Raw genomic sequence first — 17,541 nt, forward strand, 5'->3', positions numbered from 1 at the left:
GCCGGCATCAGGCACTAGATGGGAAAGTTGCGATGCGACAAAACATTCACGTTGCTCGCTTCACTACTAGTCGCTGATTATTTTTTTTGAGTGATCACTACTCACTGATTTGGCGCCCTTCTTCTTCTCGTCCACAAACCTTCCCATAATTTTTTTGAGTCCAAACGTACTTGCTTTATTCAACAATAGCGTTCATGGGGATACAACTTAAATTTGGGGGGGTTTATGAGCCACACATGGCGTCCCAAACCAAACCAAAAGCATGTTTGGCGAGGCTATGTGCCTCTTGATTAGACTCTCGACCTTTAAAGATGAAGGTACGTTGCTGAAATTGCGCAGAAGCAGCCATAATCTCCTTTAGGCCTTGTACAATGGTAGGTGCTTAGAGAGATGTTTAGAAAAATAAATCGGACTTAGTTAACGTCTACCATGTACAAATAAGCACCAGTGCTTAAGGAAAGCCTGGTTTATATATTTGAGCACCTCCCCTTAAGCACCTCCCATTATACAAGGCCTTACCATGCTAGCATACATATTCCTCCAGAGCCTTGAATAGGGGTTTGCTGCTGGGCCGCCCGACACGGTGGGTTTGTTAGGCCCGCAGACACAGGAACTCTATCTGCGGCCGTATTGGGCCGATGTCAGCCCACCGCACGTGTGCTCGTAGCAGGCCGCAAATGCCCGATCGCTCGACCACTCCACTGATTCATTCCCCTCCCACAAAACCCTATTCCACGTCCACCGAGGAGGAGGAGGCGGAGGAAGGAGTGAAGCCGCACCTCCCGCCGCCGCCGCCGCCGCCGCCGCCATGGCGCTCCGGCTGATCAACCCGAGCAGGAAGCCCCTCCTCCACGTGCCCCGCCCCTCCTCCTCCTCCTTCTCCTCCTCCTCCTCCTCCAACAACAACCCTCCCTTCCCTCCCCCGCCGCCGCCGCCCTCCGACGACCCCCACCCGCCCCCGAACCACGGCGAGGGCCCCCAGAGGCCGGCGGCGTCCTCGATCTTCCTCGACATCCGCGAGCGCCTCAAGTCGTCCCCGGCGCCGCCCCCGCCGCGCCGGATCCCGGCCAACCCGCTCCGCCCCGGCGCGCCGCCCGCGGCCCCCTCCGTCGGCCTCGACGACATCAAGCGCAGCCTCGAGTCCTTCCGCGCCGGCTCGCCCCGCTTATCCGGCCCCGGCGTCGGCGGCGGTGGCGGCGGAGGCGCCAGCCCGTCGTTCCAGGACTTGCTCAAGAACAGCGCCGCCGCCCCGGCGGGTCGCCCCCAGGGAGGAGGAGCCCCCAACGCCGGCGGCGGCAAGCCGTTCAGCTTGAGCTTCGAGTCCATCCGCGAGAGCATCCGCAAGATCGACCCGCAGCAGGAGAGGCAGCGGCAGCCGCCTTTGCGGTTCCTGAACAACACCCCGGACAACATCTTCGGGAGGGAGATGCGGCAGAGGGCCGGGAAGCCGCAGCCTGGGGAGGGGAAGGAAGACGAGGACGCCGGCGTTTTTCTCGCGAAAGAATACACTCCCGAACAGCTTGGGCAGATGCTCAGGGAGCTCCGGCCGGCGGACGCAGGGAAGGACGGGAAGGAGTGGTTCTCTCTCCAGGAGCTGCAGGGGCGGATCGCCAAGATCGCGGAGCAGGAGAGGGGCCAGGCTGACCCGCGGTATGGCGGCGAGTTTGGTTTGCTCCGGCAGACCTTAACGAGCCTCCATAAAGATCAGAAAGGGCAGAAGAAGCATGTTACAAGTGGTAATCCCGCCCAGCATTGCTTGTTTTTCTTTCTTCATTCACCTCTTTTGCCTTCATGGTGCGATGGAACTGACAAGCTTGTGCTGTATTGTGCTTGATCGGGAGCAGTCCAGCATATGTCACTATTTGCAAACATCGGTGGAAAGCCGCTGCCGGAGTACATGCTGAGCAATCTTCCGCCGCAGGAGGAGTTGCTAGAGAGGGTGAGATTGGCCTTTTGCTTTTTCATCTATTTTCTGCTGGTGGGAGGACTTCTCCCCTGTTTGTATCTGCTCTGAGAGTGCTATTGACTGATGATTATCGGTGCCTGCTGTCTTCAGTATTTCCATCCTGACCACATGTCAGGGGAAGAGAAGATGAAATTGGAGCTTCAGAAGGTGAGGGATGAGTTCAAGATGTCCGAGAATGACTGTGGTTCCGCACGAGTTCAAAGTAAATATCTTATCCCTTACTTGCATAATACTAGTAGAATACACTGACTTGCAAATGTAGTGTTTCAATGCCCTGTGACTTTTCCATGACTAGTGTAATATTGATAAATAGCGATTTTTAAATTTTGAGTCACCATTGTGTTTGGCAATGAAGGCTTGCATGATTTTGATGTGACGGTTAGGATTGACCCAAAGACAAAATTTGATTGAGGAGCTGATATAGCCTGTGCTAGAGATTGCAGTATAGAGTATTCAGTATTTGCATTTGAACACCTAGTATCTCTGTGAGCCAATACAATGGAGCTACGGCTCAGTTAACTTCAATGTTTCATTTTTTGACAGTAACATGTTTTTTTTTCTTCATATTCTTCTGTAGCTAGTAATTGATTAGTCTGAAAAGATGTCTGGCTAGGAAGTCTTGCTTACTAACAGATCATTATGCCTGCTACTCCTATGTTTCTTCACTTGTCTAGAGCTAAGCTCGTAAGCAGTTCTGATGTTTTCTGTAGAGCATTTTATGCCATTCTGGCTCTGTTTGCACCACTGATATGCTGCGCGTTTGTTTTTTCAGTAGCCCAACTGACACTAAAAATCAAGCACTTGTCATCCGTTCTACACAAAAAGGTATGCACAATGTTGAATATATCCTTATGCGTACCGATGTTGTATTGCTGTTTTACCTTCGCACCACCTCCGGAATTGCACAAACTTCAGTTTGATCAAGTGACCCCGTCGACTCTGCTGTGATGCAGGATAAGCACTCTCGAAAGGGGCTCCAGGACATGGTCCAGAGGAGGAAGAAGTACCTCAAGTACCTGCGCAGGACCGACTGGGATTCGTACTGCCTCGTCCTGTCGAAGCTGGGGCTCCGCGACACGCCGGAGTACAAGGCGCCCGACTACAAGAAGACCCAGCCGACGAAGGCGCAGTCGAAGAAGAGCAAGAGCAAGAGGAAGAGAAAGATGAAGGCGTAGAGCTCCGCTGCCCGGGACAGATGATGATTTTCCACACTCTTCGCCTTCTCTTTGGCCTTGAGAACTCCGTTGGCGGTAGAATCCATCGGGTCGACAGGCACCGATGCTCAAGATATCTCTGCTCGGCCAGGTCTTTGCAGTGTTGTAATTTTTTGATCCACTTCTTCTGTAATAACCAGTCGCTTGACATAGCTGCATGTTTTTCTTGTTCTGTAGCAACAGAATGTTTGTTGATCCTAGGTCTCAGCTCTCCCCTGCCCTGTTATCAGGCCAATGGATTGAGGAACAAACGGGATGATGATTACTTGTTTCTTCATTTAATCATATACGGGGGTTTGGTACCTTGTTGGTTTGCGTTGCCATGTCTGCAATCCAAATTGACCAACGGAGGCAGAGGAAATGCTGTAATTTGCTTTAAAATTTATGTCGACTGGTTTCGCATAGCTAACACCCACACTTCGTCGTCCTCCTGGGCGGCACGGGGGAACCCGCTGCCGCGCCGCCGGGAGGCCCGCTCCCGCATCGCCGCTGCCGGAGGGCTGGCCGGCAAAGCCGCGCCTGGCCCCGGGATGGTGGCGGCGGGGCGGACTCGTTTCCGTCCTGGTGCTGAGCGCCACTCCCCTCCCCAACCCCTCCGCTCCACGAGATCTGCTATGGGGGCCTTCCTCGGCGGCTGCGCCCCGTTCGGCGAATGGCGGCATCCTCGGTCGTCGTCTTCGTCGCGGCCCTGCACACCCTTCCCCTACCCCTCCCCCGATCCCATCTTTGTCAGGGGCGAAGGGCTGGAACGGTAGTGGCCTTCGAGTGCCTGAAGGCCTAGTCGGGCTCCAGTTGCTGACCTGGCCAGATTTAGCCCATGCTGGTGGCGGTGCCGTGCGGTGCTTGAGGCCGGTCATCGGCCTGTCACCGGGATGACGGCGGGCGCCATGAGGTGGTCCTTGCGCTCGGCACGTGGGGCTGCGGCGATCTGCTGGCCTTCTGCGTGTGCAGTGCCGGCCGACGACGCCTGATCTTCGGTTGGCGGTGGTGATCCAGATCCGATCGACCGGATGGTGGTGGCCGTTGATTGTTATCCCCCAAAGATCTTGTTCGGGTGTGGCGCGGGGAGGATCCCTTGGGCGCCCCGTAGTGTTTGTTGTCACTGCTCCGGCCACTGCAAGGTTGCGGCGATGAGCTGGCCTTATGGCATGTGCGATGCAGGCCGCCGTTGTGATCCTCTGTTGGTGGTGGTGGTCTAGATTTGATTGGCCAGATGGTGGTGACTGTAGATCGTTCTGCAACGATTTTCTATGGATCCACGACATCGGGGGTCATCAAAGTGAATTCGGGAGTTTTTATCTCTTGATCCGGTGAATGACTTTCGGTGGTGAGGTACAAATTATGGACAATGACTTGACGCAAAGGAATGTTGTTGGAGTGGCGGCGGTTAAATTGCAGCTGCTTGGATTGTGGAAAAGCGGCGGCGACAACACATGTGTGACTTTGATGGTGGTGCTGCGAGCACCCGGTCTCGAGCTCCGGGGCGAAAGCCTAGGTCAGACCCGAGTGGTCATCCCTGGCAATGGCGATGTTTTTTTTACATCGTGACCTTGTTGGAGGCATTGCTCGGATACGTTCGGACTGTTTCTTCAGGGTGAAAACTTTGATTCTAGCCTTTTTGGTTGGATCCGGCGACGGCGACGCTTGAGTGTCGCTTCCTTCTTGAAGGCGTTGTTGTTGAAGATCCTCGTCGTCAATGTGGTGTCAATGGTTGGTGCGGATATGGTCGCAGTTCTAGTTTGTCGTTCGCTGATCTGATCGCTTTGGGGCTTTTTTCTTCTTCTTTCCTTTTCACACCTATTCATAGCTTTTGGTCTTATGACTTTGCTAGTCATTGGTGTGTTTTAGCGTTTGTGTTGGGTTGGCTGTGTGCATCCTAGTTATGCAGAGGCCGGGTGTATGCTCATTATATTGTATCCTCTTGATGCTTCTTTTGAGCCAATAAAATTCACCCTTTGTCGAAAAAAAACACCCACACTTCGTACTCGGATCTTCCCCTCCCCGATTCAACCCTGTTTTCGTAGGAAATGTCGCCGCCTTTGCAGTGGAGGATCTAGGATTTGATTTTATCGCCTTTGCACTTGCAGATTTAGGATTTGGCATTGTGAGTGTAACCATGGACAACATTTTCTTGTTATTGAGAATACCATGGGCAACATTCCAATGGTTATTTTTTTACTACACCATACCAAAATTATTATGATGGACAAACATGAAACATTGCACTAGTACAAAGAAAATTTGTAAAATGTTTGTGAGGGGCCCATGACCCCAGCCCTAGATTGGCCACCGCGCCTTTGGATCGTCGTGATCGGACCCGCTGATGTTGGACTAAGCCTTCTATTTAACCTTCTTGCTCGTGCTTCGATGAACCCCAACTGAAAAAGAATGTTGAAATTCATACCCTTGCCAAACCTGATAGTCTTGCTGGTCTTCTCTGTTGATTATGTTCTCGTAGTTGCTATCATGTCATAGGGAGACCCTAATAACCATTCTCGATAGTAAAATAAAACCCCTAATAGATATAGGGTCTCCAGTTTTTATCGGATCTACTGCCATGTCTGCTAGTGCGTAGTAGGCAGACGCTAACCACCTCTAATATTCCACTCTTTTGATGACTTAAAAAATAAGTCACCCTCTCCGCGGCTTAGAAAATAACCCTTCTTCCTATCCACTAGGGTTTCTAAACTAGAGGTTGTGGGACAACTAGTTTAGAAGTCCCCAACGAATGAGAGATGGCTCCTGGAATATAATTTGGAAAAATAAAATATGTTAAAATTTGCCAACATGGCTGGTAATAAATAAACAATTAAATGTTTGCATGACTAAATACATCAAATTCACTGCAAAGGAAGGGGTGATGATCACACGTACTTATACCGCATGTCCGTTTATTCTATAGACGGACTTTTCTAATATTATTAAGTTGCTGAAGAAAACACGGCCGAATAGAACGTGCGTGGGCCATCTGGTACAGGACCTGAAAGACTTGCTTGCCAACGAGAGGGAGCTTTCTATTATGAAATTGGATACAAGTCAGAATAGGGTTGCAGATTTCCTAGCTAAACTAGCGTGTTCATAGCATCAAACCGACTCGTGGTTACAAGATGTGCAAATTCTTTTGGCTTTGGATTGTAAACCTATTCATTAATCAGTAAAGCTCCCAATCTTTCTGCAAAAAAATAATAATTCACTGCAGAGTAAATAAATCTTTGTGGAGTTGGAAAAATAAAGAGTACTCATGAAAAAGGTCAAGGAGATTCATTCACTGGGTGGGAGAGTGACGAAATCCGTAACAACTGCGCCCACAGATTCCACGGCACGCAAAAGCCTCGCCGCCGAAACCCCTCCGCCCCGCGCCGCCAAAGCCGCCTCCACAAGCCCCCCTCCCTCATCCCCACCCCACCCCCACCCAGGCGCGGCGGCGGCGGCTCCACCTCGACCTCGGCCGGCGCCCTCCTCAGCCTTCGGCTGGCCTGGGCCGAGGCGGAGCGAAGATCCCTCCCGGACGCACGCCGCGGTTTGGTCCCTCCATCTTCTGCTGGTAAGGGAGCCCTAGCTCTGCCCGGGCCGCCGTCGGGTTTCGCTCCGGTTCCGGTGTGCTCACTTCCATTGTTGCCGTGGGCAGTCGCATCCGGCCAGATCCGATGGAGGCGAGCTCCTCCTCCTCGCCCGCGGGCCCCGCGCCAGGGCCGCCGCCCTCCATACCCCCCTCCGGCGACCAGGGCGTCTGGGCCGACGTCTCCCCGCTCATCGCCGCCGCCTGCGCTGGTAAGCCACAGCCGTAGTCCGCCTCCCCGCTGTATTTGCTAAGACGTTGAAGACTAGTACTGCCAAGCTATTTTGAGGAGCGGGGAGTGTTAGCAGGTCTACGGACCGTGGCTCGATCGATCTCGTGCTGTGTGTGTGTGGATGCCTGCTTGACTGAGTTCACAGTTTGTTTCCAGCAATGCGAGAGGCGTGGTTGCATTGCTCTGCAGGACGCACGGACTGACTGGACCTGTAATCCTATTGTTGCTGTTTTTTTTTACAATGGAATGAGCTCGCATTAAAAGCAGAGTAACAATTGGCTCCTCTGCTCCTGATAGGATCAATTATTAAGGGCCTAGGAGCCGGTTCTGTTTGCGTGAGTTTATGCGGCATGATCTGTCATGAGTGCATTGCCGCAAGCATGCAGTTTCATGTATTGTAGCGGGTTTGTATCAGGTGTATGGTCAGAACATAAGAGAGATGCCGACACTGTGTTGCTTTCTTTAATTTCCTAGGCGATGTGTAAATTGTGGTTTGTGCCAAGTATGCACCTATTTGTTTCTCTGAACCAATTTGGTGCTTGTTTGGATGGATTCGGATCAACCTTTCGATGGGCAGGAAAATTGAACTGAAAGCCCTGTTCATCTGAAGCGATTGAGTGTAATCCATGCCTATCCCAACTAGCCCTCAGGTTGCTGCATGCAGTGCCTTAAGAATTTTATTGTGTGACAAAATGTTGCCCTACTTGAGAGGTATAGCCATATGGATAACATGTTTGGGGTGTCTACTTTGTGACGTCACATGATCATGATACTAATATTTCGAAATTTTGACTTCTGCTTTGGTATGCAAGCAGAATGGCACATGATGACATCACATTTTCATGTCTTCCTTTTGTTGAAAGCTGAAAACAGATATATATCATTACTCATGTTCTCATTTAGTGGTTTCACAAGATTGCTTGTGCATTGTAATGGGGATTTTTAGAATAAAAAGCCTTGCTGGTTGCCTGTTCATACTAGTTCTTATTCATTGGTGCCCCATTGTGGAAGTCAACTGTAGCTCGGTGCAGTGAGGGATGCACTGAATTTCGAAAGGGGCAAAGCTTGTGGTGTCCGAGCTTTCATCTATTCCCTTGGATCTGCCCCTGGTTTGGCTTACCTGGGGTTGAGCTAGAGGGGTGGAGGGAGCTATCGTCCACAAGCCAGGATTACCTAGAAGGATACACATGAATACTTTTGTGAATCATACCTATTGATCACTCCTTTTATTTATATTGGTGGGAAGGAGTTCAAAGTCTGTTCTCAACAACATGATATGAATTGTTGGTCAGGGAAATTTGTTGTCAGGATAATATTATATTACTAGTGCTGACTGGACAAACTGAAAATTTACTCTGTTGATGCAATCCTTATTGAGAATAGACAGGACATTAGTCATTTTTTAGAGAACATTTATTCTGGACAGACATGAAGTGAGTAACCTCATTGAGAATAGAGGATTTCACTCATGTTAGGATTTAGGATTATAGGCTTGGGCTTAAGTTTAGGGCTTAGGAGTCGCGTTGTTTGCTTGCATCTATCTTAGATCTGTGTTATTGTGCCTATTTTGAGTTGACTTGCGCATAGTGTGCCAGTGCGGGGGGCAGTTATCTGTTAATTTTTTGCTTGAGCTCGTAATGAATGGTGTCCCTCTTTATAGACCGGTGTCCTGAACTCCTGATAAGAGAGAATTCCAATAATATGGACCTAAAAGATAGATTAAGATATAATATATAGCTTCCCAACTGGATTATCGAAACCAAATACCATAACTTACTATGGCTAGCGTTGTGGATTTGTGGACTCTTGGGTTCGATTAGCCCTGTGCGTGACGACACCGTCACTGGTATGTGTCTCTCCAAAATAACTCCAAAACAATTTTTGATGTGAATGTATCTAGGACTGTCATATTTGAGCAGATGCCTGAAAATCGAGTCGATGCTGATATCTGGTAGTTAATTTATATCTACCAACTGTTCTCCTTCTAATTTCTTCATGCTTGTAGATCTCCAAGATGGGGAACTTGTACATGGGGAGAACTTCAGTTTGTTTGCCGCAATGTCTGCATTGGAAGTAAGGACCTCATTATATCCTCTGCTCTTTTGCTGTGTTTCAACTCTCATTTTTTCTGTTGCGTACTTCAGAGTGTCAAATGATGTTTTTGTGTTACTAAATTATTTTACGCAACCAGTGGTTACTAATTAGTTGACATGTACTCTCTCTGTAAAGAAATATAAGAGCGTTTAGATCACTAGAGTAGTGATCTATACGCTCTTATATTTCTTTATGAAGGGAGTAGACATGGTATTTTTAAGTCACCGTTAGATGCTTTTAAACTTTTCCCTATTAAGCTTGAACTTGAGTTGCTTTGATACTGAATTCTGGATATGCGAGTTTGTTGCATGAAACTTGCACTTGCGTTGCTTTGATCTGAATTCTGGATGTACACCTTAGGCTTGGAATTACTCTTGAGTGCTGAGCCTCACTAACTGATCATGACTCTGTACAAACTTTCAAGTTCATAGTGACAAAGGCAAATATCAGAATTCTGATTATATTATTTCAGGATACTTTGGTATTATAGGCCTGTCGAGTGGCTCATTTACCATTTAATTTGTGGGATATCAATTTAATATTTAGATCCATTGCTTAATTGGGTTCTCTGCGTCCATTCCGTCTTGATACAGATAATGGACCCTAAAATGGATTCCGGAATCGAGAGAAGTGGATATTATTCCATCGATGAAGCCATAGAAGATGGCATTGCCCCAGTTCCACTTAGTTTGGACAGAACACTTGACATTCAACGAACTCTTGATGTCATCGACCATCTTTTCTCATGTGAGGTACTTCAGTGCAACCATGTCTAAAAAGCAGGTGTTTCAATTTGGCTAAACTACTTTATCGGACTTCTTTATTTTTCAGGCAACCTGGCACAAGGGTCACACGCTAGCACAAACCGTCTTCACATGTATCTACCTTATGAAAATGGAGAGAATTTCATCGCATGCTGTCCTAAATAGCTTCTGCAGGATTTTGCGTGCTACTTGTAATTCTGTCATTTCTGTCGTTTCGACCGCCCGAACTCATGAGGTACTTTTGCTGGAAATTTTCTATCGTCATCCCCCCTGATTTCATTTATGTGTACTCTGAGTCTTGACATAAGGAAGCCGTGCATGTTGGTTTATGCTCGTATTTAATTTCATATACGACGAGTAGGCACATATTGTTATTGTTGAAATGCGGAGATTCGTGTGCAACAAAAACATCACGCCCCATGTCAGACTACCTCTTTATGAGCGGAATATGTAATACGTCACGTTTCATCTTTTTGTCTGTGTAATCAATGTTTCCAGTGAAATGCGTATGTGCTCTGCTCTTTCATCTACTATACCTAAAAAGGTGATTCAAAAATATTTATTATCTTGGTGAACTTCATTAGGACTGAATACAGGCACCTTCCTTAGGATGTAAATCTGGTAGTTCAGTTGTTTCAGTGAATTTGGTTTCTGACAACCCAAACAACAAAATTCGGCAAACCTGAATTTTTTTCCATTAACTGCCAAAAAAACACCTTGAATTAACTGGAAATTTGGCTTGTTTGGTTCGGTGTCCTGTTCCGATTTTGGCTTTCCTGTGCCATGCCCAACCTAGGGTTTTTTGTCGGTTGAGTTCTGTTCAAATAACTTACAGGATGGCATGAAAATCGAATTTGAATACAGGTTGGTCTTGTTAATACGAGTCAATTCTATCTAGTTTTTAATCCAAGTCCCATACTTACACTTATTACATAAGATATGATCTTCATCGCATGCTTTTGTAGGAAGAAGACCTCTTTACGATGTCTTTTGGACTGCCTTTGAATGGTGAAGGTGATGATAAGTGCTTGTCAGTTCTGAACTCGGTTGAAGAGACAATATCTCGTCAATTGCGTGCATGTAAATCCCAAGCATTATCCAAGAAAAAAACACTAGAAGGTACTTGTATTGCCGTTGCAGATATCCTTTGATTCAATTAAATGTTCATTATTTTGCGTTGTGTAAAACCTTGTTCCTTGTTTTATCAATTTGCTTATGTCATGGTCCGAAGTCCTAGCTTCAGTAGTAATGTTGAGCTGATACATAAGTTTGCCGATACCTAGAGAAATTGCAGCCTTTTACAAAACATACAACTAAATATATGTTCCTGCTTTAAAAAAAAATACAACTAGCTTTCCTTCGGCTTGGAAATTTGTGGACTGCTGATTAGTTTGCGTCAAGTTGTTTTGTATATGAAGTTTCTAAGTAAGTTGGTGCATCATCTTAAAATATATACCACTTAGTCTTTAGATTACGACACCAAATTATAAAAGAATTTGGACGCTGGACATTTGAAATAAAAGCGAAGTTATTGAATTGCTTATTTGATTTGAACATACGCTGTAGGCTTTGTGTTATTAACTAAAAAGTTTATTACTGCAGAGTTTGAATCACTGCAGGATAATCCTGAGCTGGAAGAGGGTTACTGCAGAGCCTTGTTGTGCAGATTACGTTTTCGTAAGGTCTTAACCCATGTTTCCTTTCCAATTCTTCACTTCAGTTGTTCAGTCTAATTTCGTCAAAGCTGATACTTGATGTGTGTATCATGTTGGTTATCTAAGCTTATGCTCTGTTATTGTGATAACGTGGTGGTTTCAAATTAAGCAATGGGAAGTCAAGTTATAAACTGGTGCTATCTAAATTGGGAAGTTTTTAAGAATTTGTCAGTGCATTCATTGGCACCTCGATTTACCACTCGATGGATTCTGAACAACTGTCATTGAGACAATTGAGTGAGACTGAAATCTCATTGAATTGAGTGGCAATTCTCACTTTTCTCTTTAAATTGTCAGTGAGAGAGGGGAGGGACATAGAGTTTGTTTCGGCATTACAGCACTACCCACTATATGCATTGATTGTGATTATGATCAACAACAACAACAAAGCCTTTTTTGATTGCGATTATGATATTGTCGCTAAAACTAAATGTTATGTTGTATACTCCCTCCGTCCCAAAATAAGTGTCTTAATTTTGTACTAGCTCTAGTACAAATTTGTACTAAGCTCAAGACACTTATTTTGGGACGGAGGGAGTATATCATAGGGAAACAAGTGTTTTTTAAGCGCTACGCGCTGAGCGAGCGGTTTGCCTCCGCCTTGACCGTTTCTGACCAAAACGCATGCTTAAGCACAATTAGGCGCTAGGCGTTTTGCCTCCAGCCCAGCGCCTAGGTGCATGTTAAGCATGCGCCTAGGAGCACCTGATTTTTCAGTATATGGAAATGTGCAAATAAGGACCACCATAGCTGTTTGCATAAATGAATGCCAAGTTTAGTCCTGGGTGATCATCTTAATGATGCTTAAGAGGGGTTTTCATCAATTTCTAAATGTCATCACACGTCTGTATGGCCGTGTAGCACTTTACCATGTCATCATGTGCATGAGCAAACCTCATGCAAGAAGATGATACATAAGAGGTTTTTAGTTGATTTCTGACTGTCTTCACATTTTTGTTGTTATGTAGCATTTTCACCATGTGGTTACGTGCATGAGGAAACCTCAAGGAAGAGGATTGGATTTGGCTCGCAAGCATGTTACATCATGCTTGGCTGAGCTTAGTTCGATGCTGAAGTCCCAAGAGTTCCTTAAGTCTCAGTCTGACATTACATCGCAAAAAGGTGACGAAAGCTGCACCACTGCATCAGGTTGCCGCCCTATTGGCTTTGATGTCAGCCTGAATAGCAGACTTCTGAGTCCAGCACCACCGCGTGCTGTTCAAATACTTGCCTGGAGTGATGTAAGTTCAGATCGGTGCCATAAATTATGCTTAAACTTCCATACTACTGCATAGTTTCTGTATACTCCTTCTCAACTTGATAAGCATTGCGTCAACTTCACTGTTACAGGCAATTAGGTACTTTGAGAAGCTTCTGCATGATCTAGATATCATTTGTGCTCTGTCGCTTGATCCCGTGCTTGAGAATGTTCTTCACTTCATTGCACAGTTCCAAAAATCTGTACCTGATTTGGTTCCTAGAGCATTTCTTCAGGTGGGTCACACTGACATGCTTCAAGGGCCATCTTTATCACTGTTATGCTGTAGATGTTTTGACTCATCTAACATTAGTGTTTTATTTCCCCCGGATTGCAAAAAATGACTAATATCTGTCTGCTATGTTAGATATAGAAAGGTTTTGTAGATTCTATCATTTACGTATGACATCTGTTTTTCAATTGTATTTGTATATGTGTATGAACTGTTCTTTAACTGATTGTTGTACAAATTTGGTTATGAACCATTGCTTTCTGTGGTTGTGGAGTATGTCATACATTGTAGTTATGCAGTAAGTGCTACTCTTGGATTTTGTTTCATATTTGGTATGGTTTGTGAACTTCAACTTTATGAGTGTCACGAGTCTAAACATTTCCGATAGTTGAAGTCTGGATATCAGAATCGAACTACTTTTCCTTATTGTTAACAATGTGGTTAGCTTATTTCTGCAAATATCCATCCTTCTTTGTTTCGTTCCTATATCCATAACTGACTTTTAGGAGACTGCTGTTTCATTACTATTTTTCTTTATAAATTGATCCTTCGGTGGTATATACATAATCCTTTGGCCAACATGGAACCAGCAACATCCTCTGCCTTTCGAAGGGCAGATTCTATGCCACTAGGACTTTTAGGCTGGGAGTGCAAAGAGTGTCAGGAGTTCTGAGACTACTGAAAGGAGTTGAGAAATCATAGATAAATGTAGAATTAGCATGGCCGTAGACCCCTACCTCTAAATCAGCTAAAACGGTTGCTGGCAGCTGGTAATTTGTGGCTGGGGTGATGATGACAGCCATATCCACTATAGTCGCACCCTGCAGCAAAAAATGGAAATCACACAGTGAATAAATAGCTGCAGTGATTGTGTTAAGAGGTAGAGAACATAGCTTTGAGGTTTTCTTAGTCCAGTAAAGGATTCATTTATGTTGTAACATTGAATTGCTGTTAGCTGGCTCATTTTCTGTTCCATTAGGCCCTCTCTTGTAGAAATATGATTTGTTTCCCAATCCTAAGTCTCATCCTGGCAAATATGTATTCAGTGAGTTACTTATGTTATAGTTTGTTGTTTCCCACTTACATTAACAATGATGCAAAAATCCATTGAAACAGACTTTATTGGTTCAAGATGGCAAGCTTTATGGGCGAGACTTGTTTTGTGATGTAATTTCAAGGGCTCTGTCATTACCGGATATTATAGGAGATAAGGAATTCCAGTCGAATGAGTTTGTAGTGCAGCTAGGTCAGGTCAGCCACAAGGATTATTCCTTTTTCAACCTTTACGTCATATATATTACTCATGCAGTCATAAAATATATATCTGGAGTTCCGTGCATATCATTGATTAAGTGCATTAATGACCTTGTAGTTGGTTACCAACTTGCTCAAAATTCTCTGTACAAACACTGCATGGCAACGGCGCAAGCTTGGGAAGAGCTTGCAGGATTGGAGTACCATTTCCATACAGGTTTGTTACGCATACAATTTTCTACTTGCTCCCTTTTGCTGTCTTCTTGCTTTGTTTTCTAACATGACCCTGGATCAAACACGCTTAGCTAGTGAAACTTAACTTGGATCAAACACACTTAGCTAGTGAAATAGTGAATGCAGTTTCATGCTAACCTGCAGTTCTGTCTCTAAAATTGGTTATTGCCATGTAAGCTACGAATGACATTATGGGTGTGTTTGGTTAGTGGCCTGGGGTACCTGCCTGGAAAAATAAGGTGCCTGGTACGTTCGGTGCTTCCTGCCTGGTGAGGCGAGCCTGGACTAGGGCTGTTTTGTTTTTGGCCTGGCCTGGGAAAGTATTAAACAATTACTAGTATTATAATATACCTAAAAGGACAGCAAGTCTCAGGGAAACGCATCTGATTAGTACCAGGCAGGCAGCCAGGCGTCCCTTTTTGAGCGCCTGGTCCAGGCTAAGTAGCATGCCTGAGTTATATACCAGGCTAAGTAAGCTGTCACATCAAGGGGCCAGGCTAGCACTCATTTCTCCAGGGCAGCAACCAAAACACCACCCAGGCACACTTCAGGCAAGCTCCAGGCCAGGCGTGGTACACTGGACACGATCCAAACTGACCCTATATCTTTCATAATCATGCAGAGGAAAAAAAACTCAAATTCTGAATTGATCTTTTCTTACTGGGTTGAGTATTCACTTCATCGTGGTACGGAGCACTTACATGTTAGTCTGTCACTGTTGGTAACTTGATTCTTGAGTAATGATAGAGGAAATTCCCTGCTAGGACCATCATTTTATGACAAGGTGAAAGAAAGGGATCAATCACAAATGGGAAATCAGTAATTTTGATAGTGTCAAATGTGCTCTGTTTTACTTCTACTATTATTCAGCCAACTGTCAAGGGCTTCTGATGATTGCACTTCTATAATAGTTTGAGACGGAGCATTCTAAGATTGTGGAAGTTTGACCATGGGTCATCTCTAGATCTTACACTTACAGTGTTTTGTACCTATACATATTGCAGTTGGAGCTTGCATTGAAAAGAGAGTTTGGTGAAACTAGAAATGTCTTGGCCGATGAGGTATCTCTGATTTTAAGTGCTTGCTGTGGTAATCAGTTGTTATATATTTTGATATTGTTTTGTTGGTGGTGCAGAACATGTGCATGAGAGTATCAAAGCAACTACTTGTTTGGTCTCAAGAACATACGTACTGGATTGCTTCTCGGTTTCTCATATTGGGTTTTGAGCTTGACCTCTATTCTCCAAGTGAATACTGTATGGTGTACTGGTATATGCATGTGGTGTTTATAAAGCTGATAGAGAAGATGCAGTTACGAATCCTTGCTAGCAACGAAAACTGTAAGTTATCATGCCTGTTCAGAATTTTTTGTTAGATTATTGTCATTAAATTACAGTTAGATGATGTGCTTGTAGATTTCCAGTTTAGCAGGGTTGTCGATATTATAAAAATGACCATGTAGCATTGGCGGATGTCTATCAGATATTCAGATATGTCAGCACCTTGATGGTTTGAGTTGCATGTTGTGCATCTTACTGCTTCATGTATCTGCCTCTTAGAATCCATTTGGAAAACAATAGAATTAAGAGAACAAGAAGACTACAGGAAAATAAATTGCAGAATTCAAACGGGAGACAGTTTAAATAAATAAGCACACATTGCCATCCAGAAGCTGAAAAGGAAATTAGACAGAATGAAATATGTAATTACGTCAAATCAAAACTTCCTGTTTTGGGGGTATATTTGGTTATAATATTCATATATTGTTACTGGTAAGTGGTAACACCACTATGGAGAAAATTCATTTGATGTTGTTTCCTACTAAGTTTCTATAAAACACCATACCATCTTCATCAATATTCTCTTAGTAGATTGGTTTCTAATTTGTCCTTATTGTTATCGGTTCAGCGCGAAGAAAAGGGAAAAAGAAGAAGGATCATTCAAAGGACTCTGTACGAGACACACCATTTCCTTCTTCATGTTTATTGCTTCAGTGCTATGTTCTATTATCAGAAGGACTTTCAATGGTACATATGGCACTAATGCCCCTCCCTCCCCGGCACCGTTCCCTGTTGCAACTAAACAACATTTATCTGTTTGCTAATGCAGTTGCTGGCTGCCCTGAGAAAGGAAAGCAAGTCATTCCAGTCACCAAGTATCTTCAATACTGAACAAGAGGTGGTTCAGATAGTTTTGTGAATTCTGATATCCTTATAGACATGGCTTTAGACGAGTCTGACGAATCTTGAACCACTCTCCGCAGAGATTCATGCAGCATTTTGATCTTCTCCAGAAAGCACAAATACCCGAGTGCATTACCTACTACAGTTTCAAGGAAGCGGCTGCCCAGGCACACATGGCAGTCAGTACTCAGCCTTGAAAACCCCCATTCACTAGTTTTTTCCTCTGCTTATTTGAACCTAACCGTGAAATGTTTTTTACAGGACGTAATGAAATACAACTTTTTCAAGGAAATCCAGAAGATAATTCCCTCCTTGAAAGGTAGTTTTGCGAGCGAACCAGAAAAGCTTGCAGAGCTCCGCCAGATTGAACAGGTTGCCGAGCACAATAGGATAGCCCTAAACATCATCAACCACGTCGGTGCTAGCGATCCGAAACTGAGGGTTTCGTTTGAGTTTACGCACCACCCCCACTTTGCGGTCGCAGTTGTAAAGAGATCATAGGTTCTTCTCAAGACAGGGTGAAAGATTTTCCAACTCTGTTTTAGTGATGGCACAGCTCGGGTCTGTCATTCTTGATTGTTCATTTGGTTCGGGCAAATCTCTCTTTAGGCTGCACGAACGTGACAATTTTGTAGACAACAGGAAGAATATAGAAAATGCCAGGAAAGGCTCACGCCCCTGGCTTTATTCTGTCAAGCAATTTTTGATATCATTTATTCTGCAAAACACACTGTACAAATGTTCTATAATTCCAGCGAGAAGTTATTGGCAGATTGAGTTTAGTGGAATTGTTATGTTATCTAAGAGGGTGGAGGGAAGCAGCTTCTCTTATGTTG

General features: G+C 45.0%; 2 protein-coding genes across 3 annotated transcripts; both read left to right on the forward strand.

The window, feature by feature from the left end:
- Window positions 1-697: 697 nt before the first annotated feature.
- LOC109769533 (uncharacterized) lies at window positions 698-3,482 on the forward strand. The gene is made up of 5 exons (XM_020328268.4): window positions 698-1,736; window positions 1,845-1,939; window positions 2,057-2,168; window positions 2,739-2,791; window positions 2,920-3,482. The coding sequence occupies exons 1-5, from the start codon at window positions 809-811 to the stop codon at window positions 3,139-3,141; spliced, it is 1,410 nt and encodes a 469-aa protein (XP_020183857.1). The 5' UTR covers window positions 698-808; the 3' UTR covers window positions 3,142-3,482.
- Window positions 3,483-6,417: 2,935 nt separating this feature from the next.
- LOC109769534 (uncharacterized) lies at window positions 6,418-17,487 on the forward strand. Of its 2 annotated transcripts, none has more exons than XM_020328269.4 (17): window positions 6,418-6,724; window positions 6,809-6,951; window positions 8,977-9,044; window positions 9,659-9,817; window positions 9,897-10,064; window positions 10,795-10,948; window positions 11,432-11,511; window positions 12,513-12,785; window positions 12,895-13,038; window positions 14,151-14,285; window positions 14,407-14,505; window positions 15,527-15,583; window positions 15,658-15,862; window positions 16,431-16,549; window positions 16,632-16,700; window positions 16,786-16,884; window positions 16,967-17,487. In XM_020328269.4, exons 2-17 carry the CDS (start codon window positions 6,828-6,830, stop codon window positions 17,204-17,206), a joined length of 2,193 nt encoding a protein of 730 aa, XP_020183858.1. In that variant the 5' UTR covers window positions 6,418-6,724; window positions 6,809-6,827; the 3' UTR covers window positions 17,207-17,487. The 2 variants fall into 2 exon arrangements, with proteins under 2 accessions (XP_020183858.1, XP_040248946.1); XM_040393012.3 differs by having other exon boundaries at window positions 6,445-6,724; window positions 9,659-9,812.
- Window positions 17,488-17,541: the final 54 nt, after the last annotated feature.

Source organism: Aegilops tauschii, chromosome 6 (assembly GCF_002575655.3).
Source record: "Aegilops tauschii subsp. strangulata cultivar AL8/78 chromosome 6, Aet v6.0, whole genome shotgun sequence".
In the NCBI taxonomy this organism is placed as follows: domain Eukaryota; kingdom Viridiplantae; phylum Streptophyta; class Magnoliopsida; order Poales; family Poaceae; genus Aegilops; species Aegilops tauschii.

What these genes read in the sequence shown, in the direction of transcription:
- LOC109769533 (XM_020328268.4), top strand. Translation starts at nt 809, where the DNA reads ATGGCGCTCCGGCTGATCAACCCGAGCAGGAAGCCCCTCCTCCACGTG. An exon ending in AGGAGGAGTTGCTAGAGAGG is followed by an intron (nt 1,940 to 2,056) that starts GTGAGATTGGCC and finishes TGCTGTCTTCAG; the next exon opens with TATTTCCATCCTGACCACAT. An exon ending in CATCCGTTCTACACAAAAAG is followed by an intron (nt 2,792 to 2,919) that starts GTATGCACAATG and finishes GCTGTGATGCAG; the next exon opens with GATAAGCACTCTCGAAAGGG.
- LOC109769534 (XM_020328269.4), top strand. Translation starts at nt 6,828, where the DNA reads ATGGAGGCGAGCTCCTCCTCCTCGCCCGCGGGCCCCGCGCCAGGGCCG. An exon ending in TTCCTAGAGCATTTCTTCAG is followed by an intron (nt 13,039 to 14,150) that starts GTGGGTCACACT and finishes CCATTGAAACAG; the next exon opens with ACTTTATTGGTTCAAGATGG. An exon ending in TATCAGAAGGACTTTCAATG is followed by an intron (nt 16,550 to 16,631) that starts GTACATATGGCA and finishes TTGCTAATGCAG; the next exon opens with TTGCTGGCTGCCCTGAGAAA.